Source organism: Panthera leo, chromosome F2, assembly GCF_018350215.1.
Source record: "Panthera leo isolate Ple1 chromosome F2, P.leo_Ple1_pat1.1, whole genome shotgun sequence".
NCBI lineage: Eukaryota > Metazoa > Chordata > Mammalia > Carnivora > Felidae > Panthera > Panthera leo.
This window is the reverse complement of record NC_056695.1, coordinates 30113340-30140917: the sequence shown is the minus strand read 5'-3', so window position 1 is coordinate 30140917 and position 27578 is coordinate 30113340. Positions and strand designations below refer to the sequence as shown.

The 27578-nt window shown below is 38.7% G+C and overlaps 1 protein-coding gene across 6 annotated transcripts; it reads left to right on the top strand.

The window, feature by feature from the left end:
- Positions 1–6349: 6349 nt before the first annotated feature.
- On the top strand, positions 6350–13053 carry FABP12 (fatty acid binding protein 12). Of its 6 annotated transcripts, none has more exons than XM_042923711.1 (6): positions 6350–6450; positions 7829–7982; positions 8714–8797; positions 10186–10358; positions 11201–11302; positions 12909–13053. In XM_042923711.1, the coding sequence occupies exons 3-6, from the start codon at positions 8725–8727 to the stop codon at positions 12981–12983; spliced, it is 423 nt and encodes a 140-aa protein (XP_042779645.1). In that variant the 5' UTR covers positions 6350–6450; positions 7829–7982; positions 8714–8724; the 3' UTR covers positions 12984–13053. The 6 variants fall into 6 exon arrangements, with proteins under 6 accessions (XP_042779645.1, XP_042779641.1, XP_042779644.1 ...); XM_042923707.1 differs by having other exon boundaries at positions 7829–7993; XM_042923710.1 differs by having other exon boundaries at positions 7829–7995; positions 8724–8797.
- The last annotated feature ends 14525 nt before the right edge of the window (positions 13054–27578 follow it).

Sequence of the window (27578 nt, the reverse complement as noted above, 5' to 3'; positions counted from 1 at the left end):
AGGATCTCTTGAAAAAATGCAGGTTCTGATTCAGCAGATTTGGTGTGGGTTCTGATAATCTGCATTACTAACAAACTTTCAGGTGATTCAGGTGTGTTGATATGTGGCCAGTACTTTATTTTTGTTTTTTAAAATTTATTTTTACATTAAAATTTTTTTGGAATAATTTTAGATTTACAGAGAAGTTGCAGATATAGTACAGAGAGTTCCTATATACCATTCATCCAACTCCCCCTAATATTAACATCTTATATTATGGTATACCTTTGTCAAAATTAAGAAATGAAAGTTGTTATGATACGGCCACTAAACCGTAGACTGTTCAGACTTCTCCAGTTCTTCCACTGATGTCTTTTTTTCTGTTCTAGGATCCAAGTCGGGATCTCATTGCATTGAGCCATCTTGTCTCCTTAGTTTCCTCCAATCTGCAACGGTTTCAGTTTTTCCTTGTTATTCAAACCTTGTGATTTTGAAGAATGTCCCTCAATCTTGTCTTCACATGTCTCTTGCTTTCTCATGATTAGATTTGGGTTATGGGTGTTTAGAAAGAAACCCACAGAGATGAAGTGTCTTCTCACTGGGTCATGTCAGGGGGCACATGACGTCAGTATGACTTAACTTGGTTAAGATATCAAGTATGATCTTAAAACTTGGTGTCCACCAAACTTCTAAAATCACTCTTTCTTCTGTTCCATACTCTATTCTTTGGAAGTAAGTGTAAGTGTGGGCCATGGTTCTCACACTCAAGCACACACGAGAATCACCTGTAAGGCTTATTAAAACACAGGTTACTAGGCTCTTTTCCCAGAGTATCTGATTCAGCAAGCCTTGCATGGAAGGAGTACAAGAATTTGCATTTCTAACCAGTTTCCAAATGATGGTGATATTGCTGGTTCAGGAATCATACTTTGAGAACTACTGGTCTAGTACCTTTGCCCATCCTTACTGAGCCTTAGAAGTAGAATCACCTGGAAGACATTCTAAAAATCCATATTGCTAGGTCTGGTCCTTGGCAATTCTGATTGAGAAATCTAGGGTGCCGACACGAGTTGGCAGTTTTACAAATGCAAGTCAAGCTTGGCAACCACTGGAGTTAATGCTACTTTATAAGAATGTGGTGAATGTGTAACTGTGGTGGCCTCAGGACAATGCTAAGGCAGCAGGTGGTGTTCAAACAGCTGTAACTGTGGGAAAAGAAGGGCAGGAGAGCCTGGGAACCCAGCAGGATCTGAATCACAAGCCCTCAGCCTGCCTGGCTTTGACCTTGCCGTCTTACTCATCCCTCTAGGAAATCTTTGTTATTTTGATTGGTCTGAAGCACATGATTGCTCAGAAGCAGACAGCACTCAACCCTAAGACCAGCCTAAAGTTAGCAATCTGCTGAAATTCTGAAACAGAATAAAGCATAACAGGGTGCTATTTACCAGCATCAAATAATTTATTTTATCATCAAAATCTTAAATCCTTCAGTATTCACCTAAAAGAAATTGTATGATTCTAAAGAAAAATGGTAGGGGAAGAGGAGAGGATATCAAGCTAGAGGAACAAAGGAAGTGTTTTTCTCACATGAACTTCTGAAAAAAAATTAATTTACATAATTTTATTATATAATTATACTATTATTTATCCATTATAATTCAGCCTTTTATTATATTATCATAATTATTACTGTTATTATTATGTATAAAAGTTACCTCTATCCTTGGTAAATATGATAACTTTTAAGTGACCAAGAAAAAGAATCCAGTGAAATAAAGACAATTCTTAATAAGTTGAAATGTTATTTTACATAATGAAATAAACTCCTTCTTTTAAACATAGAAAGGCCTAAGATTTTTTAAAATGAGTTTCTTCATTTAGTAGTTTTGTAGAGCTGCCATAACAAATGATCACAACTTGGTAGCTTAAAATGACAGAAATTTATGATTTATTTTTATTAGTATCTTATAGTGTTGAAGGCCAGAGGTATGAAATGAAGGTGTTGGCAGCCTTCTGGAGGCTCTGAAGAAGAATCCATTCCATGCTTTTCTCTTAAGTGGCCGCTGGCTGAACTTGGTATTTATTCCTTGGCTTCCTGCTGCCCTCCAGTTTCTGTCTTGGTCAGTCTGCTCATGGCCTTTTCCTCTGTCTCTGTGTTTCAAATCTCTCTCTCCTTCCCTATGTGTCATTGGATTCAGGGCACACCCTAAATCCATTAGGGCACACCCTAAATCCAAAATGATCTCATTTTGAGATCCTTAATTCAATTACATCTGCAAAGACCCTATTTTCAAACAAGGCCATGTTCATAAGTGCCAGGGGTTAGAACTTGGACATATCTTTGGGGGGGGGACACCATTCAACCCACTATGCTTCCTAGTGGAAAATATTAAAGAAGTGCATGAAGAACATCAGTATGGAGCACATGCCACGAGATTGCTTGCGGGTGTCCATGTGCCTCAGTCAGTCATGCAGTCCCAGCTTGCTGTTTGCTGCTCACCTCCGGCTGCTCGTGTGAACAGTGGAGGTAATGCAGAAATGTGCTGAGCCTCACAGATGGCCAAGTTGCCAGCCTTTCCCCATTGTCCTTGACTCGCACACACGGAGCAGGTGGCCAAGGAGAGCTGTGCTCTTCCCAAGTGCATGAACACCCTACAAAGTCCAACCAATATAAGAAGAGAAGCAACTCTTTAGATCACTGTTTTCTGTTTATCACTACACCTAAAGTTTTGTAGTGGATTTCCCCTATTTCCAATACATTTTCCTTTAAAAAGTCATTACAGATATTTTTCTTACAGCATGGTTTTAATCTAAGTGCATTAGAACTGCATGCAAACCCTGAAAGCTTAACATTACCAAGGCCACTAAAAGGGTGGGAGAGTCACGGCTGCTTGTGAAGAAAGCTTTGGAGTTTAACAGGACCATTAGGGGTGCCTGGGTGGCTCAGGCAGTTGAGTGTCCTACTTCAGTCAGGTCGTGATCTCACGGTTCCTGGGTTCAAGCCCCATATTGGGGCTTTGTGCTGACAGTGCACAGCCTGCTTCAGATTCTCTGTCTCCCTCTCTCTCTCCCTCCCCCATGCGTTCTCTCTCTCTCTCTCTCTCTCTAAAATAAATAAACATTTTAACAAAAAGTGAAAACAGGACCATTAGACAACTGGAGGTTAGACTCAGGAAAAGGCAGACAGCAGGACAGCTCTTTTACCCTGTTTCTTTCCTAGTCAATTTAATGCTTGTGTCTTTCTGCCTTGCAGCACTCGCAGCAACTTTCAAAATATTTCATCTATATTTGACTGATAACAATCTCTCTCTCATATGACTTTTATGAAATGCCAGAGCTTACTTAGCTTCTTAAATTACATTTTCTGTTGGCCTTATCCATGACATAATTATAAAAATGTCTCTTCTTGATGAGAAAGCTATGGACAAAAAATGTTATCTGCCACTTTTGTGTCCCAAGCAAAGGAGGCCTACCGACAACAGTTGTTATGATCTTGAGTTTTAAATAATCAAACTTGAGACTCTAAAATGGGGGCTGGCAAACATTGTTCTGTAAAGGGCCAGAGAATAAACATTTTAGGCTTTGTGGGCCATGTGGTATCTGTCTCAACTACTCAGCTCTGCTACTGCAGCACGAAAACAGCCTTAGATAATATTCGAAGGAATAAGTGCGATTGTGTCCCAATAATACTTTATCTACAGGTAGTGGCTGGAATTAGTACACAGATCAGGCTTTGCTGACCTCTGGTCTAAAATACCAACTAGTTCTCTATGTTTCTACTATACAGATATATATCCATATGGAAATACTGGGGAATTTAGCACAATTTCAGATTCTCTCTCATAATGTTGGAAACATTTTGGAAGTCTCTTTCATTCCCCATTATATACCAGAGCCTAGCATGGGGGTCTTGTGTTTAGTAGGCACCCAAATGTTTATTCAATGAATAGCAAATGAGGAAGGCCTGGGTTTTCCTAGCATGTCAATCTCTGCGTAGTGCCCACTAGGACTTGTCCAGCTCTATCACACTTCAAATTGTTTAGCTGAAGTAATGAAAGTTCAATATGTCAAAACACTGGAGACTCTTGTATGGTAAGGCTCTCCTCTTTTTCTGTAGGAAAGTTACAAGATCTGTACTTCTGTTACGGATCAATATAGCCACATTACCTTTCTACAGAAAGAGAACAGAGATCTATATCTATCATCTATCAACTCTCTCTCTCTCTCTGTGTCTCTCCCTCTCTCTCTCTTCTATTTCTATCAGTTGGTTCATTGATAGCAATGGCAATGATGAGACTCTGAAGCAACAAGGGGCAGGTGACAGCACTTTATTGCCAGAAGCCAGGGGGTTTCTATTATCATAGCAATAGGCAGAATTGAAGGGCAGCCAAGGGGGCTTGACCTGGAGGGAGATGTGGAGATGATTAATGGAACCTTGTGTCTCTAAAGGCAAAATAGATGAATAGCCAATTAGGGTGCTGCTTAATACATCAACAAAAAGAAGGCATATGAATAACAGATGGAGGGTGGTTGCCTCAATAGAAAGTCTTTATCTTTTTGCCCAGATCCTCGAATTTAGCAAGTTTGTAGACCCTGAAACCAATAGCTAAAGAGGTGGCCAAGTCCACAGGAGGAAGACTTTGAAATGCCACGGCAGAAACATACAGTGTTAGTTTCCCCCATTTTCCTCAAAAGAGACCTAAGATATTTACTTGAGAAAATTCACACTGTGGAAAGAGGACTATCCAAATATTCTGAGGGTATTCTGTCTGAATTAACATTGATTTATAGGGTTTCGAAATATCATGGTACAGTGGAGGCATTGAGGGGTCAGGATCTGAAATAAACAGAATCCTGCCTAAGTCTGGCTCTCAAAGGCTCAGGAGGTTTGTAGACCCATCCAGGGGTCAAGTCTCTGGTCCCCAAATATATGATTGGAATTGACACATTTGGCTGTTGAAGGAAACCCACCTTGAATTCATTCAAACCAAATGAGACCTATCATAGTGGAGAAGGTGAAGTGGAAGCTTCTGAAACTGTACCTCTACAGTCCCATTCCCTCTATCTCCCATTCCCTTGCCAGTCCTAGATAAGATGGTGAATCAAACACCACTGTATTTGGTGGTGATGATGGGGGGGTGTGTGGCAGAAATTAATGCTACTCTAAATGATCTTAAGAATGAAGCGGGAGGTGGTCCATATCATAGCTCCATTTAATTCACCAGTCTGACCTTTGCAGAAACCAAATGAATCTCGGAGAATGACTGTAGGCTACTGCAAACTCAAATAATAGCCCCAATTATGGCTACTATGCTAGATGTGTTATCTTCGCTGGTGCAGATTAATATGGCCTCGGGTATACTGTATGACATTCTTTTTGATCCCAATCAGGAAAGATCAGAGAAAGGAACAGAAACTGTTTGTATTTACATGGAACAATATACATTTACAGGTTTGTTTGGGGCCTACGTTAACTTCTGTTGTTATAATATGATCAGATGAGATCTGAGCCGTCTGGACGTCCTACACATCCTGTTGATAAGGTGAATGAGCAAGAATGGCTAGCACTCGGAGACATTGGTAAGACATATGTGTTACAGTGTATAGGAGTTTAATTTGATGGCAACTGAGTGAACTTCCACCGTTGTAAAGTATTTAGGGATCCAGCTGGGTCAGGCCAAGTGAGGATAACTCTTCCAAAAGACAAATTGCTGCATCTTGCCTTTGTACCAGAAAGAAGGAAACAAAATTCCTTTGGCTTCTGGTGCAACATATTCCACATCTAGGAATGTGCTCCAGCTCATATATTGAGTGACAGGAATAGCTCCCTGCTTTGAATGAGAACTGGAGCAGAAAGTCAGAATTGCAGTACAAGCAGCCCTGCTCCTTGGATCGTATGATCTGGCAAACCCTAGGCCAGCAGAGGATTAGTGACGAGAAAATATGCAGTGTGGCATCACAAAACAAACCTCTGGGGTTTTGGAGCAAGACAATGCCGTCTGCAACAGAAACTTATATGCTTTATTTTTTTCTTTTGGGGGGGTGGTGCAAAAGCCGGGGAGGGGCAGAGTGAGAGAGAGAATCTCAAGCAGGCTCTATACTTAGTGCGGAGCCCCACGTGGACTTGATCTCATGACCGTGAGATCATGACCTGATCTGAAATCAAGAGTCGGATGCTTAACCAACTGAGCCACCCAGCTGCTCTGAAACTTACAAGCTTTTTGAAAAGAGTCCCTGTGTGTCATGTGTATCACCTGTGTTCCGGTGTGTCACCGGAGCCTAGCAGAGGCAGAATTCTTGATTGTAAGAAACCAAGTAACCATGTGTCTGGAACTGTCCATTATGAGCTAGGTTCTGTCAGACCCACAGAGTCATAGACTCAGGCAGGCCCAGCAACATTCCAAAACAAGATTGAAATTGTGGGATCAAGGCTAAGCAAGACCAGAAGATATGAGTTAACTGCATGAGCAGGTGACTCAGATCCTCATATCACCCACCACGGGTGTACCAGCACCCGTCCCTCAGATCATTCCTACACTATGTGGGGGCTCATCTAACCAGCTTATGGAATAGGAAGAGCTTGAACATGTTTTATGGGCAGGTTGGCTTACTGTGTGGATGAAAACCAAAACGGGCAGTGGTTTAATTACACTCAGAGTGGGAGGGGACTTGAAAATAGTGGTGAGGAAAAATGGTCCCAATGGACAAAGCTCAGAGTGGTGTGCCTGTTACTCATTCTGTGTGGATGGAGCAGTGGCCTGAGGTGAGAATGAAGACATACTCATGAGTAGAGGGAATAGTTTAATGGGTTGGTTGCAGGTCTGGAAGGACAGGACTGAAAAATTGAAGCATCAAGGAATGTGGATGTATTTAAGGGAACGGGCATAAGGTGTGAAGATTTTTGACTCACATATTAATGGACACCAGAAAGCATCTCTCACAGAATAGGCAGCGAACAACCAAGTAGACACATGACCAGGCTAATGCACCTTAGCTGTCTTTGAATTGGCATGATGAGCACATGAACAGAGAACCACAGGGGCAGAGACAGAGGCCATGCATGGACTCTATTTACTGACACTTCTGAAAGTCTAACCTGCCAGCAATAGAGACCTATACTGAGCTCCCAATATGAGCTCCCAATCATCAAGGAGATGATTTCCAATAGGTGATTTTCCTTGTGTTAGAGGATCAGTGTGCATCAAACTCATGAAACAACATATTTGACATTTTCTTTAAAAAAATCCTAGGAATTTTAATAACTTCAGTGCTTAATTTTAGTATCTTTAGTACCTTCAATGGTAAGTCATTTCCTGGCCTTGGTCTCATGCTATTCAACTGAGTGGGGATAAATATAAATTGTACACATTAACGTAAAAAAAATTATAATAGTAAACTCCTTAACACAAGAAAGGAAAACAAACTATGGTATCTTTTTCAACCATCGTTGGGACATTAAATCAATGGTGTATGCAAAATTGTTTAGCTCATATTAGGTATATAATACTGGGTGCTCATAAATGTTAGTTGAATAATTATCAGTAAGACCATTGACCTGGGAAAGTGCTTTAACAGATATTTATAGATATTGGATATTTAATATTTTAATTGGAATTGTTATAAAATGCTATTCTCCTTTTCTGTCTTAAAAATTTTTTATAATTTCACTTTTTCTTACTAATTCTGTGTTAGCATGTGGACATCAAGCATTGCCTAGAATTAATAACGGTGTTCTCAGGGCTGATGGCATGTGTAAGGCTGTGCTTGTCTTTTAACCTTTGGAGTCTCCTCTTCTCTAGTTGGTGTATTTGCTATTATATCCCTTATCCTCTGTTCTGATTCCTTACAGATATCAGAGGACATCAGAGTGTTTCAGTCAAGACTGAAAGGAGTAAAACCTAGCCTAAATTAAGGGGGATTTACTAAGAAGATATTTGTGTTCTCATGGCAATGATGACTCTCTAAGCTCATGGAAAATTGAACTGGCATCTGGAAAAGCATCAGTAACAAGGCTGTGTGTGTGTGTGTGTGTGTGAACACAATCTCTTTCTTTCCTTTTTTTCTATGTCCCATTCTCTTGCTCAATATGTTCATGGCTTAAAATGATTGTTCTAGCCCTCACTAAATTTAACTTTTTAGTTCAAATGTCAAATACCATCTATGAAGTCTTTCTGGTTTTTAGTTCAAAATATCAAAGAATGAGAATGTGATAAGATCTCTAAACGGCTGCAAAATGGGCTTGTTCTATTTTTTAAATATAATTTATTGACAAATTGGTTTCCATACAGCACCCAGTGCTCATCCCAACAAGTGAAATGGGCTTATTCTAGATCACCCTTTGCCAGAGAAAGAGAGACAAAGACCTGCAGTAGAGGGATTCTATGGCATAAACATAGCTGCCTAGTTCCACCCCTTACGCACTGGTATATGTGTGTTTGTGGCAGTTCCTAGGGAAGGAACTAGAATTTGTAAACCTATTTTTAATCCTAAATTAGAGATGGAAAATTATATCTGGTCCTGCCAAAAATTGTTTTCATTTTCATCTTGACCAGTTTACATTTGAGAGAGCTTTCCTGCTTTGTATTGTATTCAGGAAAGATAACAAGGACTAGAGTTCCTAATATTTTCCCCTGACTTTTCTGTGCTATCCACCAAAATTGTATGAAAAACAAGTTCTAACACTATTTCAGGGAAAAACAACACACTCATCCTAATGATGTTATTTTTCCTTAAGATCAACTTAGAATGGTTGATCAGCTCCAAGGAACATGGAAATCCATTTCTTGCGAAAATTTTGAAGAATATATGAAAGAGCTGGGTGAGCCGTTTTTACTTTTGTATTGTAGCCAGGAAAAATGGGAGACTTGATAACACAGACACTCACTTTGTATGATATCAGATTAATCTTGGGCCCCTCCCTCCAATAGAAATATAAAAGCAATCACATAGAAACAATCGGCATTGGTTCAGAACCTAGATGCAGTTCTATGCAACATTAGTTTATAATCGGCAGAATCCTGTCCTCACGTAATTTACCGTGGATTTACACAGATAAAACATACACGTGCCATATGCTAAATGGCAAATTATTTGCATAAATAATTTAAAGCAAACGGTCATAATTATTTTTAAAAATGATCATTTCGCAAGCATTTGCTCCAAATCTTTACAGGATCTTCAGAATAGATCTTGTTTTCTAGTTTCAGGTGGCTGCTGGCCCTCCTTAGTGTCTGGCCACCATTGTCACATTGTCTTCTTCTCTTCTAGAGTCTAACATCTCTTTTCCTTTTCTTATAAGGAAAGTTTCTTACGATGAAATTGTGATTATCTTTAGGCTCCACATGGATGATCCAAGATAAACTCCTGATTTTGAGATCCTTGAGTTAACCATATCCACAAAGTCCCCTTTAGCACATAAAGTGATGCACAGGTTCCAGGGATTAGGGTGTGAATATCTTCGGGAATAATTATCTAATATATCACAACTTGTTGTGTTTCACATTGTGGGTTCATGAGGCATATTACGGTGTTTCTATAAAGTATTATGTATTATGTAACAATAACAAAAATTTATACCTATATGGACTGACACAGAAAATCTCCAGGATATAGAGATAGGGGAAAAAGTAAGTGGAATAATAATTGTTAGACTAGAGGATTTATATTTTAAAAAATCCTATATATAGTGGTGGTGGTTGTATAACATTTACTTAATGCCACTTAACTGTACACTTTAAAATGGTGAAAATGGTAAATTTTATATGTATTTTAGCATAATACAAAATATGTAATGGAAGAAAACAGACTCTATATATGTGTACATATAAGAATGTAAGTGAAGAGATAAAGATGTTGAATAATTCATGCCAAAAGATTTTGTCTGTATAAATGAGTACATTTTAAAATAGGGAGATGGTTCATAGCTTTAATCAAATTTTCGAAGAGGTTCTTCATGAACCAACAAGACCAGTAACTACAGGACTAAAGAAAAATGACGACCACCAGCCAAAACTAGAGACTAATTTTATTCTGCAAAATATAATCTATTTTAACTTATAACGGTGCTACTTGCTTCAGATACTTGAATTCATGCTGCATTTAATCTGTTTAACTCACAAACCTAGTTAGTAAAGAATTATACAGCTAACATGAGTTTCCAAAGCCAGTGACGGATTTAACCATAGTGTCCTTTTATCTGATTCCTAGGAATAGGAAGAGCCAGAAGGAAACTTGGCTGTCTGGCAAAACCCACGGTGACCATCAGCACACAGGAAGGTCTGATCACTATAAAAACCAGAAGCATCTTTAAAAATAATGAGATCTCCTTTAAACTGGGAGAAGAGTTTGAGGAAAATACACCAGGTGGCCATAAAACCAAGGTGAGGCCTTCAACACTCTTTTAGATAAATTTCATAAGAATGCTAATTCAAAATCATTCTAAGTAAATCATGAATTATAGCAAACACATCTAAAGTCTGTATTAGATCAACCTGGGCTAAAATCTAGGTCTAAGGATCTTAAATTTTAATATGCATACAAATCTCCTGTGATGCTTATGAGAAATGCCTCTTTGTAGGTCCCATCCTCACAGGCTCTGATATCTGGTGTAGGCACCTGAAAACTGTATTTCTAACAACAATTCTGATGCAGATGCTTAGCTGACCTATTTTGAGAATTATTTCCTTAGATTCTTCTCTCAGAAACAAAGTTCTGCCTTTCTACTTTGTAGCAGTTTCCTACCAAGCATAAAGTCACAATGAATAAAATGTGTATTAGCCAGTATAGGTGAGGTTATGCCACAGTGACAGATTAACCACATGCCCTCATGACTTATCACAATGGGAATTGCTTTCTAATTTATAGTACATATTCACCATTGTTGTGGGGTTGAAGAATCTTCTGTGTGTGTGTGGTGGTGAGGGGACAGGAAACAGGGTATCTACCCCTCTTATTTCTCAGGGAGAAGAAAGTTTTAATTATTATTCAAGACAATATTATATTTTTACTCTTATAAAGCCTCCTCCCCCCCGCCCCCCCGCCCCGAGAAGAATCAGCCAACAAATTTAGTGTTGGCAAAGTCTTAAAATATACATGAAACTATAAACACCACTCTAAAACTACCTGAGAGCATCACAAAAGCTGAAAAGAATTTGGTACTTCACAGAATTTTAGTGTTCACATGGGACGATCTGAGCTGAATTTGGTTTTGTCTGTTTTCCAGAGTGTGGTAAACTTAGATAATGACTCTCTGATTCAAGTTCAGGACTGGAATGGCAAAGAGACCACCATAAAGAGAAAGGTGGCGGATGGGAAAATGGTGGTGGTGAGTGAGCTGTTTGTCATTATTTTTTTCACCATCTGTAACACCTCTATATAAAATCACTCAGATGTCTTGTTCTAAAATGATGGAAGTAAATGTGATTTTTCTTTTTCTCTTGCTTTGTAAGAATGCGGGAAAACATTGGCAGATAAATGTATGATCATAAATCGTATAAAATGTGCATGGATTGAGGAACTAAAAAAACGAAAGAACATAAAAAAAGGTGTTGCCTACTTCTTTGACTTGTCATAAACCAAAACAAGCATGCATTTGTGCTATAAAGATTTCAGCAGGGATTTCGAGTTGTTGTTAATCCTTCACTCCATACTAGGATTAATTTCTCACTGTTTTCCAGTTTAACACCAAACACGTGGAAAGGAAATTTAAACTAATGCAAAGCTTAAGTGGTATCTACTTGGTGTATGGATGAGTTGACACAATTAAAAACTAACATTTCTGTGGTTGTTGTGTCTGCATGTTTTCATATATTATTTATCCACTCCTCACAATAATCCTGTGAGGTAAGACTTGTTAGTCCATTTACCAGGTGAGAAAACTGAGATTCAGCCACTGACTTCACCTAAGGATATTCAGCTAGAAAAACATGGTGGTGCTGGGATTAAAACCCAGGTTGGCTTCATTCCCAAGTATACTTTTTTAAGTCCACCCTTCTCTCTCTGAGGATGGCTTCTCAGTTCATCTTTCTCCCTACACAGTGGAGGGACATATGCCAATGATTCTTCTTCCCAAACTGCCAATTCCACAAAAATGAATAAAAAAGCCATTTTGGACATAATATGAAATAGTTCTAAGGGAATATGCAAGAATTGTGTGGAGGTAAAAAACAAACAAACAAACAAACAAACAAACAAACAAACAAACCTATCTTCATTTCTTCACATAAGGATATTTTTTCTTTCCACAATGAAGAGTACATTTTCCTTACAAAGTAGTAAGTAGAGGACTAAGGATACTTGATTTTATTGCCCCTTATAATGGCATAATCACCAAACAGATGGGTTTTTAGTTCATTAGGAAGAATATTAGATTCAGAATCTAAAATGTACATTTCCATCTCTGCCATTCAGTACTTACATGACTTTGGATGAGTCATTTATCTTTTCCAAATGCAGTTCACTTGTCTTAAAAAAATGTAGAAATGTCTTCATGGTTTCTTTGAGAGAATTAAATGCCATTATGTATACATTAGTGCTCTAAAAACCATAAAATACTACATCAATGTAACAATGTCATTATTTGAAAATGTAGGGTTATGTGAAATCGCAAAAACGCTTCAATGTAGGCATTTAAAATGTTTGAATAAAGACTGAAGTTTCTATAGTATATGTATTGTTTATATATATACACATACATTACATATTTACAATATATATGTATATACCGCACATACCCTATTTAATATGTGATTTGTCATCCCCCCCCCCCACACACATACACACACACATGTGGCAAAATCAGCTAACAGTTGGTATCTATTGTTCTCTATGTAGATCTCTTTTCAAAACTCCTATGGATAGTACTTAGTTTGCATGGTTCTAAAAGTCAGTTTCACCAACAATACTGATATATCTCATCGTTTGTCTTCTAGGAAAGTGCCGTGAACAATGTTATCTGCACTCGGACATATGAGAGAGTACAAACAAACTCAGCCTCCAACTCTTAAGCACTCCCAAATTGTGATACAGACTGCTGAGGCTGTTTAAATAAAACTCCAAAGTAAAATGTTATGACTGCTAATACGAGAGAGCCTATGCACAAATGTTGGCAATTTTGGTTTCCCAGCTTTGTATACCTGTATTCTATGGTACTTTGGTATTGGCAGCTATAGGAAACCAGAGTGATATTCAGGGTTCCTATAATATAATCAAAGTCACCTCATATTGATTTTTTTTTCTCATTTGACATACTATGTTAACCCTTTATATTCAACATGACCTGCCCTAATAGGGAAAATAATATTAATTTACTAAAAAAACCCTTTTTATAGGGCCTGGAGATACATCAGAAAACAAAACACAAAAATCTATGCCTTGTTAGAGTTTACAATCAAGTTGCATTGGAGGCTCTTTGGGATGATTCAGATTTCAGATTTAACTTATTATAGTATATAATGATTTGTATTTAGAAAGAATTTTGTCCTAAATGCTCAGGATTTTTTCTTTCATAATTGAGTGTTTGTTGGTTGATCAGTACAGACATTTCAATTTGTACACAATTCTTAACATATGTACCGATAATCTAAAAAATCATGTAGTTGTGATTCTTTTCTAAAAGTTATTCTATGATGTCCAGTTTAAAATTTGGAGGCAAATTTTCTTTAACAGTATATCAAGTACCCATATCTTCAAGGCTGATGCGCTGTTACATTGTTAAATGCCATCAATTAACAATTTAATAGTATATACACTACATACTCACATTTTCAATCTTGCACAGCACATTAACAAAGTTACTAGGAAAACTGGATTACCACAACCAAGATGTTACAAGGTATACAAAATTCTCACAGGGAGAACCAAGATCAAGGAGTGGTCTTTTTTAGGAAACAATTCTACCAAAAACAACATCGGAATAGAAGTACTTTAAAATGTTCAACACATGTCATTTGCCAAGAGTGGAAGTTTGACTTCTTCTTTGCCAATTTTTATGCCTTTTATTTCTCTTTATTTTCTGATTTCTGAGGCTAGGACTTCTAGTACTATGTTGAACAACCATGGTGAGAGTGGGCATCTCTGTTGTATTCCTGACCTTAGAGGGAAAGCTCTTAGTGTTTCCTCATTGGGGATGGTATTAGCTGTGGGCCTTTCACATATGGCCTTTATGTTGTTGACGTATGTTCCTTCTATTCCCTACTTTCTTGAGGGTTTTTGCCAAGAAAGGATGCTGTATTTTGTCAAATGCTTTTTCTGCATCTATTGAGAGGATCGTATGGTTCTTATCCTTTCTTTTATTAATGTTGTGTATCACATTCATTGGTTTCATTCTTGGCAGATGATAGGATACTGTATGTGTAAAACCTGAAAGACTCCACCAAAAAACTGCTGGAACTGACAGGTGAATTCAGCAAAGTTGCAGGATATAAAAGCAATGTACAGAAATCGGTTGCATATCACGATAATGGAGCAACAGAGAGAGAAACCAAGGAATTGATCTCATTTACAATTACACCCAAACCCCTAAGATACCTAGTAATAAACCTAACCAAAGAGGTAAAGGATCTGTATGCTGAAAAATATAGAAACTTATGAAAGAAATTGAAGAAGACACAAAGAAATGGAAAAACATTCCATGCTCATGGATTAGAAGAACAAATATTGCTAAAGCTATCTGCACATTCAATGCAACACCTATCAAAATAACACCAGCATTCTTCACAGAGCTAGAACAGACAATTTTAAAATTAATATGGAAGAAGAAAAGACCCCAAATCTCCAAGGTAATGTTGGAAAAGAAAACCAAAGATTGAGGAATCACAATTCCAGACTTCAAGCTGTATTACAAAACTATAATCATCAAGACAGTATGGTGCTTGTACAAAAACAGATACATTGATCAATCCAACAGAATAGAGAACCCAGAAATGGAGCCACAAATGTAGGGCCAACTAATTTTTGACAAAGCAGAAAAGAGTATCTAATGGAAAAAAAAGGTAGTCTTTTCAGCAAACGGTGCTGGGAAAACTGGACAGCTACATGCAGAAGAATGAAACTGGACCACTTTCTTAACCATACACAAAAATAAATTCAAAATGGATGAAAGACGTAAATGTGAGACAAAAAACCCATCAAAATCCTAGAGGAGAAAATAGGCAGCAACCTCTTTGATCAAGGCCAAGCAACTTATTAGACACGTCTCCAGAGGCAAAGGAAATAAAAGCAAAATGAACTATTGAGACCTCATCAAGATAAAAAGCTTCTGCACTGCAAAGGAAACAGTCAACAAAACTAAAAGGCAGTTTGACAGAATGAGAGAAGATACTTGCAAATGACATACTGGATAAAGTGTTAGTACCCAAAATGTATAAAAAGTTATCAAACTCAACACCCCCCAAAACCAATAATCCAGTAAAGAAATGGGGAGAAGCCATGAATAGACACTTCTCCAAAGAAGACATCCAGATGGCTAATAGACACATGAAAAGGTGTCCAACATCATTCATCATCAGAGAAAGACAAATCCAAACCATAGTGAGATACCACCTCATACCTGTCAGAATGGTTAAAATTAACAACTCAGGAAACAACAGATATTGGGGAGGATGTGGAGAAAGGGGAACTCTTTTACACTGTTGGTGGGAATGCAAACTGGTGCAGCTGCTCTGGAAAACAGAGTGGAGGTTCCTCAAAAAATTAAAAATAGAACTACCTATGACCCAGCAATTGCACTACTAGGTATTTATTTAAAGGATATAAAAATGTTGATTTAAAGGGGCACATGTCCCCCAATGCTTATAGCAGCACTATCAACAATAGCCAAACTATGGAAAAAGCCCAAATGTCCATTGGTTGATGAGTGGATAAAGAAGATGTGATATGTATATATATACACAATGGAATATTACTTGATCAAAAAAGAATGAAATTTTGCCATGTGCAACAACATGGATGGAACTAGAATGTATTATGCTAAGCAAAATAAGTCAGTCAGAGAAACACAAATATCATATAATTTCACTCACATGTGGAACTTAAGAAACACAACAGATAAACATAGGGGGAGGGAAAGAAAAATAAGATAAAAACAGAGAGGGAGGCAAAACATAAGAGACTTTTAAATACAGAGGACAAACTGAGGGTTGCTGGAGGGGAGGTGGGTGGGGGTTAAATGGGTGGTTAAAGGGCTAAATAGGTGATGGGCATTAAGGAAGGCACTTGTTGGGATGAGCACTGGGTGTTGTATGTAAGTGATGAATCACTGGGTTCTACTCCTGAAACTAATACTACACTGTATATTAACTTACTTGAATTTAAGTAAATAAATTTAAAAAAATGTTCAAGACATGTTAAATGAACAACTGACTCCAAATTGCCATTAAGTATGCTTGGTGTTATAGGATATCAGAATTACCCACCTACAGAATGTTAGGTTGACACCCAAGATATTCAAAGCCTCCCATATTCAATTTCCTACCAGTTTCTGGTTGTACCGAAAAATAAACAACCAGCAAATGATTTCACCTCTTTCAAAAAAGCATTTACACTTAAAAAATGGGATGAGGTGGGATTACCTCTTCCTTAAAAATGTTTCTAAACATTTTAAGGAGCTACTAAAAAACTTGCATTTACAAAACAGTTGATAACAATATTCCTCTGGATTGCACAAGAAAGGAGACAGGGACCACTGATAAGACATGGGATATGACACTAATCAGTCTTGATCCTTTCTCTCCTGCTTCATCAGAGGCTGGACTCCTCATTTTTAGCTTCTCCATTTTCTGCAGGTACGTCTTCTTTAGTTTCTTGGTTAGCCACTTCAGCCTGTTTCCCTTTGCTCTCCCTTTCCCTTATGTTTGCACTTTTCTCCCTGAAGATTTATCCTTTCCTGGTGCCTTTCTTGGCTTCATTTCCACTTTTGTAGGAGTAGGTTCAGCCAACAACCTCGCCCACCTCCTCTTGGGCTCCTCCTTTGCCACCTCTCAGGCATTGTGTTGGCAGGGCGGGCACATGCAGGGTTCCTGCCACCCACAGTGCCCCGAAGATGGGCTGCCTCCTAAATGTCCAGAATTTGTGATTTAATGTCTAGATTATTACACCACCCACTTATATGAACAGAACTCTGTAAAGAGGGGCGCCTGGGGGGCTCTGTTGGTTAAGTGTCCAACTCTTGGTTTCAGCACAGGTTATGATCTCATGGTTTCTGAGTTTGAGCCCCGTGTTGGGGTCTGTTCTATCAGCATGGAGCCTGCTTGGGATTTTCTCTCCCTCTCTTTCTGTCCCTCCTCCACTCATGCCATCCCTGCCTCTCTCAAATCAATAAACTTAAAAAAAAAAGAACTCTGTAAAGAAAAATTTTGTTATAAACTTCTATGCTAATGTCACTGAGCATTTTCTAACACAACCATTTATTTTGTCAGCCTTTCAGGGTTTTTCAGTTTCGTGCACACCAGAGCAATTGTCTAAAATCAGTAGTGTTCAGCAATTTCAAATCAGTTGCACGAGGACTATTGGAAGTACTAAAGTATTTTCCCACCTTACAAGAATTGGTATGTAAGGAACTATTTTCTATCTTGGTTATTTAAAAAATTTAAAAAAAAATTTTTTTTTTTGAGAGAAAGAGAGACAGAGTACAAGCAGGGGAGGGGTGGAGAGAGAGGGAGACACAGAATCAGAAACAGGCTCCACGCTCTGAGCTGTCAGCACAGAACCTGGCACTGGGCTTGAACTCAGGCTCTGCAAGATCATGACCTGAGCCGAAGTCAGAGGCTTAACTGACTGAGCCACCCAGGCGCCCCTCTATCTTGGTTACTAATAAAAATTTATACTTAGATCAAACTTATAATTAACAAAATTTCATTGGATTATAGTTAGTTTGCAGTTCCTTTCTTTTTCTTTTTACCTTTCAGCCCCCTTCATCCACTGGGAGAAATGGGTGAAGAAGGTCAAAAGATAAAAAATTCAGTTTTTAATAAACTAGTTGGGACATAGTGTGTCTCACAAGTTATACCTCAGCCGTATATGAAAGAATCATACACAGGCTTGGAAGTAGAGCAGCACCTGACAATCTAATATATTAGCAAACTATTTTTACTGGGAACACTAGTAGGTGCCACCATCACACTACAAGCCAACATGAAGAAGAATATTCAGTTTTTTTTAAACTTTTTAAAAATGTTTTTATTTATTTTTGAGAGAGAGAGAGAGTGAGAGCAGGGGAGGGACAGAGAGAGAGAGGGAGGGACAGAGAGAGAGAGGGAGGCACAGAATCCGAAGCAGGCTCCAGGCTCCGAGACATCAGCACAGAGCTCGATGCGGGGCTGGAAATCATGAACCGTGAGATCATGGCCTGAGTCGAAGTTGGAAGCTTAACCAACTGAGCCACCCAGGTGCCCCAAGAATATTCAGTTTTATTAGCACCAAACCTCATGTAGTTAGGCCAGGGAGGGATTTTAGAAACTGTGGACCGATCACTGTGTGGATGGGGAAACAGACACTTCCACATTATCCTGATGGTTTCAGGAAGAACTGGAACCAGAAGCCATGTTTCCTGAATATTCACCTCACAACTATAACAAAAGCAGAAAGAGGTTCTCAGTGTACAATTATGAATCAAGTATAGCACTACATCAAACAAATGAATAAACAAGTTTCCCTTTATCTTAAAACGGTGGCAGGATGCCATAGTTTGGTCCAGGGAATGACACAGAGTTTGTGACCTGTCACGGCTTAATTTGCCTGAATTGATACACAGGGGATCTTGGAGCCCTGGTAGAAGTGAGAGAGTGCTTGTTTATTGTTTGGTGTACTGAAATTCTGACGAAAACAATGGAAAGCATAGAAAAACAATCCTCTGGGCTGCTTTGACTGGACAGACAGGATCACCAGTAGAGGCCAAGGGAGCTCTTTTCCTGCTGCCCCGTGTATGGCTTGGGGATAGGAGCAGCTTGCTATAGTGACCCAGGGGACAGCTTGCTGCACAGAGATGGAAAAGAAGCATTCCCTCCACTGAGATGGACCCCAGCACTGCTGTCATACCTGAAGGGTGGGTGGCTATAGGAGCTTCACAAACAGTGCTCTTGGCTTTGATATTAGGTTCTTGTGTAACAGTACTCTTGTAGGCAGTACAACCCAGCGCAGGAGGCCTTGTGGTGAAGGATTAGCCATCAGATACCAGAAGAACACAGGATATCAATGATGACGCCCTGGAACACCTGGGGCTGGGGGCAGGTGTGGGCTGTGTAAGGGGTGGAATTCTCCACAAGCAAGTGCAAGCATAACATTGGGATATTGGTGTTAATATTATATTATCTGTCAACAATTTGATGAAGTCTAGAGACTTTGGGTGCTCAAACCAACCAACAAAACCCATGAAAATGCAACAGCAGCAGGCAAAGATTTTCAGGGAAGATAAGTAAGCCACATGCCTACCTCTTCCTATCTCCTTTACCTGGTTGAGAACTATTCAAATAAAACATCACTCGCTATGACCGTTGGACATGGAGTGTGCCTCAGGTATGGTTTGGCAATCAACATACAACCAACTTGGACAAGACACAGCACTGCGCTGAAGTGATGTTGTAATTCAGGGTTTACTGCACATTCACCAGGTACCAGATACTGTGTGAGAACTGGTGATCGAAGGAGAGCTAAGTCGTATTCCCTGCCCTTGACCAACTCAAGAGAGAAGAGATATGTGAAAAAAGTATCACACTGGCACATTAATATCAGGAATTTATAAACAGTGTAAAAACCAAATGCTTTCTTTTGGACAGAAAGAGCTAATACCACTTTCTTGGTGAATAATTGCCTTGCCCAGGAGAGAAGAAAACTAGCAACGAGGGTGACAGAAGAAGCAAGAGTGAAGACTGGAGCCTGGCCCAGGAGGCATGCCTGGGCTCTCCTGCACCCCTTATCAGGACGTCTGTCCTAGGGAGTGTGCACCTCCCTGCTGCAGCCTCCATGCACTTTGCACTCCTTCAGTTCGAGTCAGTAGTCACTATTCAGCGAGTGTGGACTTACTCCTAGAGAGGTACAATCTGTTCATCCTAGAATGGGAGAAGTTTGGGTCTTTAAATATCACATTCTTTCATGTAGATTTGGCAAAAGTATTAGAATAGAAATCAGAAAAATGCTCACTACAGAAAGGGGATATTTTAGTTTTATGTAAACAGCAGAGTTAACAATGTTGAATTTTTTCTAAGTGGACAGATTTGGAAAAATAATGTTCCATTTGAATAATTCAAGCTGACAATAATCTGAGATGAAAAATAAGGTAACAACAATGATAATACACTAGTTTTTTAGTCACTATTGAGAACCAGATACTGTCTAGCACTTTTGATCCATGCTTCATTTTCTGTGAAGTATTTATAAAAGTATACACTAAGACTCAGGGAGGCTGAATTTCCTCAGCTGATCAATACCAGGGTCTGAGTTCAAAACTGGATCTTTGTGACCCCAAGTCCATGATCTTTAACCGTCGAGCCAGAATGCCTCTCGAGAAATCAAGATGAAGTTATGAAAGTTTCTTTTAGAGTCTTTCTATGTTATAATAAACACGATAAATAATGCATAGTTAATGCCACTAATCTGAACCCTACCTAAACTCTCATGCCCTAAATGATTATAAATTATATCTTTTGGAGCTCAAAATTTATGAAGTAGAAAAGAGCCAAACCATGACTTATCTATCACCTGTATGAGACAGGTTTATCAGGATTCTTTTTATTTTTCTTTTTTTTTTTTTTATGCCTCCAAAGGCCATTCCAGAATGTACATTTCTTCAGTTTCATGAACAGAGAAGGGTGCAAAGAATCTCAGGGTGACCCAGATGGGTAGGCTCAGCTTGGATGAGGAACTCATCTGTAGACCAGCCACTGTGGCCAGGAAGATGGAATAAGAGAAGGAGAGGACATTTCCTATCCAAACCACAGGTTTATGCGGGAGGTGAAGGGAAAGAGAGGGTAATAGGAGGGTCGGGGAGGTTTTTCAGAAGAGATGGGCTGCTGGGCAGACAAGTCAATGGATACCTATATCTCAGGTGTCATGCTCAATAATTCCCCCACTCCCCAAGGTGTATAAAGAGTCATGTCTCTTTTCTTATTTTTTCATATGGTTCCATATTTTACATTAAAATTTTTAATACATTTGGAATTGATTTTGATGTAAGTATAAAGTACACATCTAATGTCTTATGCTTTCCAAATTGATATCTAAATGCCCCAATGAACAATCATACCATAAGTTATAGAAATAAGACCTGTAGGAATTATACATATTTTCTTCCTTATTTGTATTGTATTTTATATTTGTATGTATATTTACATATTTCTGTATATTCACTAGTTCCTTTTTCCTCTCTCTGTTTCCCTCATTTTTTCTTTTCAAATTAAACTTAAGTAATTATTAAAAGACAAATATTTTTAATAGTACAGGTGATACTATTTTTTGTTTTAAACAAACTTGTTTCTGTGTGTAGAACTTGAATCTTAGATGATGTGATGGCTGGAGCTGCTGCAACCCCTTTGCCACTAAAAGGGGAGAGCCTGGAACTGCTAGACACCATGACCAGACACCAAATTTGCCGGTGCTTTGATCTTGGACTTCCTAGCCTTCAGAACTATGAGTGATAAATTTCTCTTGTTTATAAGTCACTCAGTCTATGGTAGTTTACTATAGCAGTCAGAATGGACTAAGACACCAGGTAGGTTTCTTTTTTGTTGTTGTTTAAACTTTGACTCCCCTTCACCCATTTATCCTACTCTCTGCCCCCACCTCTGGCAACTGCCAGTCCATCCTCCAGATCTATGAGCTTGTTCAGTTTTTGTTACGATTACTTATTTATTTCAAGAGAGAGAGAGAGAGAGAGAGAGCGAGCGAGCAGGGAGGGGCAGAGAGAAAGACAAGGTAAGAATTCCAAACAGGTTCTACACTGTCAGCGTAGAGCCCAATGTAGGGCATGAACCTACGAACCGTGAAATCATGACCTGAGTTGAAGTCAGAAGTTTAACCCACTGAGCTACCCAGGCACCCTGGGTTTTTATTTTTATGGTTTATCTGTTTTGTTTTGTTTTTAGATTTCACATATAAGAGAGATTTATAGAAATCAAGGAAATTCTTGCTCAATGCACTAAACAAAAGGAATAAAATCTAAGAATCTGAGACCTGAGAAGTTGGACTAAGAAAAATAGAAGGTCTAATAAGTTTTAGGTTAGCACTGATAGATGAGAACTATGTTTCAGAATTAAAGTTGAGAATACCATCATGCATTATGAATTTGGGAAAATTTTCTATTTACACAGTGCAGAGATGTCATGGAAATATGGTTTTGGCACTAGGCAGGGCTCTGAGAATCATAAAATAGAATTTCTCATTTAAGAGACTAGAGAACGGAGGATGAGGAACGTGAAAAGGTCTTGTTTTGTAGTCTTCCCAAGTTCTGATTGAGCACTGGTGTGTTTTATAGATTTAGTCTTCATGGACCATTCAGAATCCTACAGACAAAATCAAAGGACGACTGAAGTCACAATCCTACAACTACTTTGACAAGAATTGTTGACGGGATAGGACATTGAATTCAGTGACTATACTTAATCCAGTCCAGCACCAGATGAGAACATGACTCTTGCTGACAGAAAGACTCATTTGAGCCTTATGGCAAAGAGGTATACCTTCCTTATTTTGTGATATGAGCACTTTGCCAAGTTCTGCAACAACGTATTGACTTAATTTTGGTTACCAGCAATTTCTAAACTTTTTTTTTTTAATCAGTGGACCTTTTGCCAAATAAATTGTGTGTAGATGTGTGCAACAGATCAAGGCAGAGCTCTTTTATTTGTGCAGGAAGTCCCAGAACCCCACACATGATTTCATCTACCTTTCTATACTCTCGAGGACACTTTTTTTTTTAAATTTTTTTTTTCACGTTTTATTTATTTTTGAGACAGAGAGAGACAGAGCATGAACGGGGGAGGGGCAGAGAGAGGGAGACACAGAATCGGAAGCAGGCTCCAGGCTCTGAGCCATCAGCCCAGAGCCGGACGTGGGGCTTGAACTCACCGACCGCGAGATTGTGACCTGCGTTGAAGTCAGACGCTTAACCGACTGAGCCACCCAGGCGCCCTCGAGGACACTTTTAATTCACTCCCTATCTACTGAGATCTACCTTTATGAGAGACCCTGTGGAGTTGGGACCAGACCACTGGGAAGGAGGCTTCAGATGGATGCCGGTTTCTCTGATGTGGTACCATGAGGTTGGTTCTGAGAGGGTTGGAAAACTGGAAATTGAAATCAACATCAGCCACTGGAACCTACTGCTGTTGGCAGCCTGAAGAAATATTGCTGGGGCCATGCTGATAGAGACAAAAAATATGACATTTGAGTAAATATACGAAAGCAGCTAGGGAATGAGACAGGCATATAAGTAGATCAATTAGGATTCCAGGCCTGTGGTGATGGTGGCTTGCCCTGGGATGGCATTGGGGATGGCAAGAAGCAGGAGATGGCAAGTAGTAGTAGAATATATTTCTAAGTTAGGGTTAACAGGATTTCCTGATTGAATTAAAAGGAGATAGTTAAGGATGATTTAAAACTTTTCGGTATTAGATATTAGAAAGATGCATGTCATTAAGTGACATTACATCCAAACTATGCCAAAACAATTGTTCGATTTTATAAGTTTACTAAAAAAACTTAACAGAGTGAGACAGAACTAACCTAAAGTGATCTAAAAAAAGTGGCTAATTTACTTATTTAGAAAACATTAGAGACTTCCCTTTCTGGACATGATGGCGCAGCAGGGGCCAGATTTACCTCTCACTGAAATAACAACAAAAAAAAGGGACTAATTACATGAAGCAATGGTCTTCAAGACACAGGACTTGAAGGAAAAGAACAGTGATCCGTGGGAGAAAGGAAACACAGAAGGTGAACTTGGCCATTGCCCAGTCATACTCAGAGGGGTACCAATACCAGCACAGTCACATGCCCTCTCCTCAGAAGCCTGAGTCCCAGCTTCCCAGAAGACTTTCACTAAGTTTTTTTTTTTTTTTTAATGTTTATTTAGTTTTGAGAGAGAGAGAGAGAGAGAGAACCAGTGTGGGAGGGGCAGAGAGAGAGGGGGATACAGGATCTGAAGTGGGCTCTGCCCTGACAGCAGTGAGCCCAATGTGGGGGCTAGAACTCACAAACAGTGAGATTGTGACCTGAGCAGAAGTCAAACAGTTAACTGACTGAGCCACCCAGGCACCCTTGACCAAGTTTTAATGCTAAAGCCCCATCCCTTTCTCTTTGCTCCTGCAGGCACAGGGATAGTAGCTGAGTCCTGCAATTTGCTATCAATCTGATACTTCCGTACAACTCTTTCAGTTCTCCAATACCAGCTTCAACAATTCCTTACGCTAAAACCTCTCTGTTGTGTGGCTGACTGGTACAGAATTGTTCTTGTTCTGACTGGTATAGAATTCCTACTATGTGTCAAGCTGCATACCCCGTCATTTACATTTAAGCCTTAGAGAAGTTAGTTAATTTCCCTTGAGGTTATGGAAATGCTAATGGTACATCCAGGATCCAACTGTACCTCATTATAAAGGCTTTGTTTGCTCTCAGTCACTAAGTAACACTATAGTTGGATAAAGGGTTTTGAAAGAAAAGTAAGGCTTTCATCATTACTCCTGGGATTATGGCTAAAGCCAGGATTATTTCTATTTATGTGTTACTTTTTGCTTCAAAAGATACTGAAGACTAGAAGGCTACAGAAGGGATGGGAGAGTAATTTGATCTCAGGAAGTCTAGAAAAATTATTTCAATGCCTATAAGAAAGTATTGAAACTTCCCATGTTTTTTTGTTTGCTTGTTTGTTTTTGTTCTTTTGTTTTTTGGTGGGGGTGCTTGTGGTGACCCTTGAATACCAAACACAAGTTTAGCAAATGTGGACCATAGGAACTGTTACATGCAAGTTGTAACATCTTGGATTTGGCAATCTTTAGTTTGTCCATTCCCTTGAGGGAGGTCTAAAATGTGTTTCAAAATAGTAAAGTCTTGGTAGGTCCTGACTTGCAAACATTTGGCTGACTTAGAATAGCTCAGGTAGGCATAATTTTGAATTTCGGTTCCAGTTTCTTTCTTCCCTTGCAATAGTACCTTCCATTTGTTTGTTTAGTTTTTTTGTTTGTTTCCTAAAGAGTTACTATTTCCTATATACATATAGAAGTATAGAGAGTTATCATTTTGTGATACTGACTGGGATCAACATCTCTTCTCAATTCTCCATTTCCAGAACCTACCTCCGTTCCCACTCATTCCCACTTCTTAAGGACTGAAGGGGAAAAGCTATGCCCTCTCCAACACTAGAACCTCACATACATGTTCTTAAAGAGCAATGTTACAAAAACTAGAGGGTATGCATCATTGAAATGAGCTTGAATCCATGCCATGTTATATGTGCAGATGAGATAATAAGGGATTTGGGGACTTTGCTTCTAGCATGGTATAGTGACAAGAATTGTACTTACTCTTGAAAGATAAATGACTAAAAAACTGGACAAAGTATATGAAGCAGCTATTTCCAAGAACTGGAATACAGGAAATATATAATGCCATAATGCCTTAGAGAAGGGAAACACTTGAGGTGACCTCCCACCATTTTTTCAGTTTTCTGCCTACGGACACTTCCCTCATTGACGCGCAGAGAGAGAGATCACAAGAAAGGCACACTGGCCTCACTGAATTGAGGTGAAAGAGATTAGGAGGTAGGGAGTTTGAGATAGTTGGAAGATGTGGGGTAGGGTTCTGGATGGGATCACTCTACAGAAAAAAAAGGAGCTTTAGAAATCTGTACTAAGGGTCCCTTTTATTCTTGGCAATATCCTTAGCTGCACATGAGTGGAGTGACACTTAAGAGGCCAGGAAAAGAATAGCCAGGGGGCCGTAGTCCGAACAATTCAGAATTCATACATGGCAGAGAGTTGTTTAAGCTCTCACCAGCCAGAGTGGAGATTCTTGATACTCAACTAGAGCATTGAGAAGACACCCCAGAAGGGCTCTATCTTGGAACATGGGCTATACTATCCCTAGAGTAGTGTATACTATCCCCAGTGAGGTTAGATGCACCCTAACAAAGCTCAAAAACAGACTTTGGGAGATCAAGCTGCTCGGCCAGTAACTTAAATTTCTTTTAAGTACTTTTTAAAGGAAGACAAAATGTAGTAAGCACTCAACTGAATTACATTCATAATCTCCATGCAGCCAATTAAGAATTATTGAATATTACAAGAAACAGGAAATGGAATGTATAACCAAGGGGGAAAAAAAAACCCTCGATAAACAGCGAGACATGGCAGAAATTAGTAAACATGGACCTTAAGATTATTTAAAACATATAAATATGCTGAAATGCTTAAGGATGTAATGAAACTCTGAGCATAATGAGGAGATAAATGGGAGATAAAACTTCTAGAAATGAAAAATATAGTATCTGAAATAAATATCTGCTGGATAGGATTAAGAACAGATTAGAAACTGCAGAAGAAAAGATGAGTTAACTTGAAGACATAACAATAGACTCTATCTAGACTGAAGCACAGACAGAAACAAAGACTGGAAACTGCTTTTGGCTAGAGAACTCCCTTGTCCATGTTTAAACACCTCCCAGGAGGAAGGAGTAGCCACAACCCAATGACTGTTTGATGTGGGGTACAGTCATCCCAGGATGGGGTCATAGCTGTGAGCGTTTAGAAGCCTATAATCCTGGCAGCTAGGGAAGGGGGATATAGACCTTAGTCTTGAAAAAGGGATAAGAAACTATACTTCAGCCTCAACTATACTGTTTTTTTTTTAAATAATTTTAGAATTGACTATGAAGTGTTACAAAAACAAAACAAAACCCCGATTTATACAAACCTCTTCTGTAAAAACTCATTTGAAAAGAAAACAAACACAATGGTCTTTTATGTTTACTTTGGACACATAGACTTCCTCTAAATTCTTACTATAATTTTAAAAGTTTATAAAATGAGTCTACATATAACTATAAATTATTTGAAAACAAAGCTGCTTTTTTTTTTTGATTGATAAATAAGCTCTAAGAGGGTAGGGATTTTGTTGTTGTTTGTTCCTTTTTGTATCCCAAGTATCTAGAATAGTGTTGTGTATACCTAAGTAAATGAACAATCAATGAATGGATTGGGCTTTATTACACATGAAATAGTATTTCCTATTGTTTCCCTCAAGGTGGTGCTGTGTACAGTATAAAGGGTCTCTTAAACAATGTCTTTTTTTTTTTCTAATATAGCCTTGATAGCTGATACATTTCCTTTTACTATACGTCTTTTTTTTGTTTGTTTGTTTGTTTAGCCTTCCATCTTTCTGACCTACTGATCTTTTAGATTTATTTTCTATACTGGAAGAGACTCACAAGATTTTCAGGGTTGTTTGCTTTCTTATCTTTTCTTCCCACCATTTATCTCTACCTAATTGTACAGGAAAACCTTCCTTTGAATTCTTCTTGAAAGATATTACATATTTGCTTCATTTCCACCTACTGTGTCTATCATTTATTGTAGCAGGATTTATCTGACAGACTTTGATACATCTAGTGTCAGATT

Bases quoted from the DNA above. Each gene is read 5' to 3' on its own strand.
- FABP12 (XM_042923711.1), top strand. From the start codon at position 8,725: ATGGTTGATCAGCTCCAAGGAACATGGAAATCCATTTCTTGCGAAAAT. The intron at 8,798-10,185 runs GTGAGCCGTTTT...TCTGATTCCTAG, and splicing joins AGAATATATGAAAGAGCTGG to GAATAGGAAGAGCCAGAAGG. The intron at 11,303-12,908 runs GTGAGTGAGCTG...TTTGTCTTCTAG, and splicing joins CGGATGGGAAAATGGTGGTG to GAAAGTGCCGTGAACAATGT.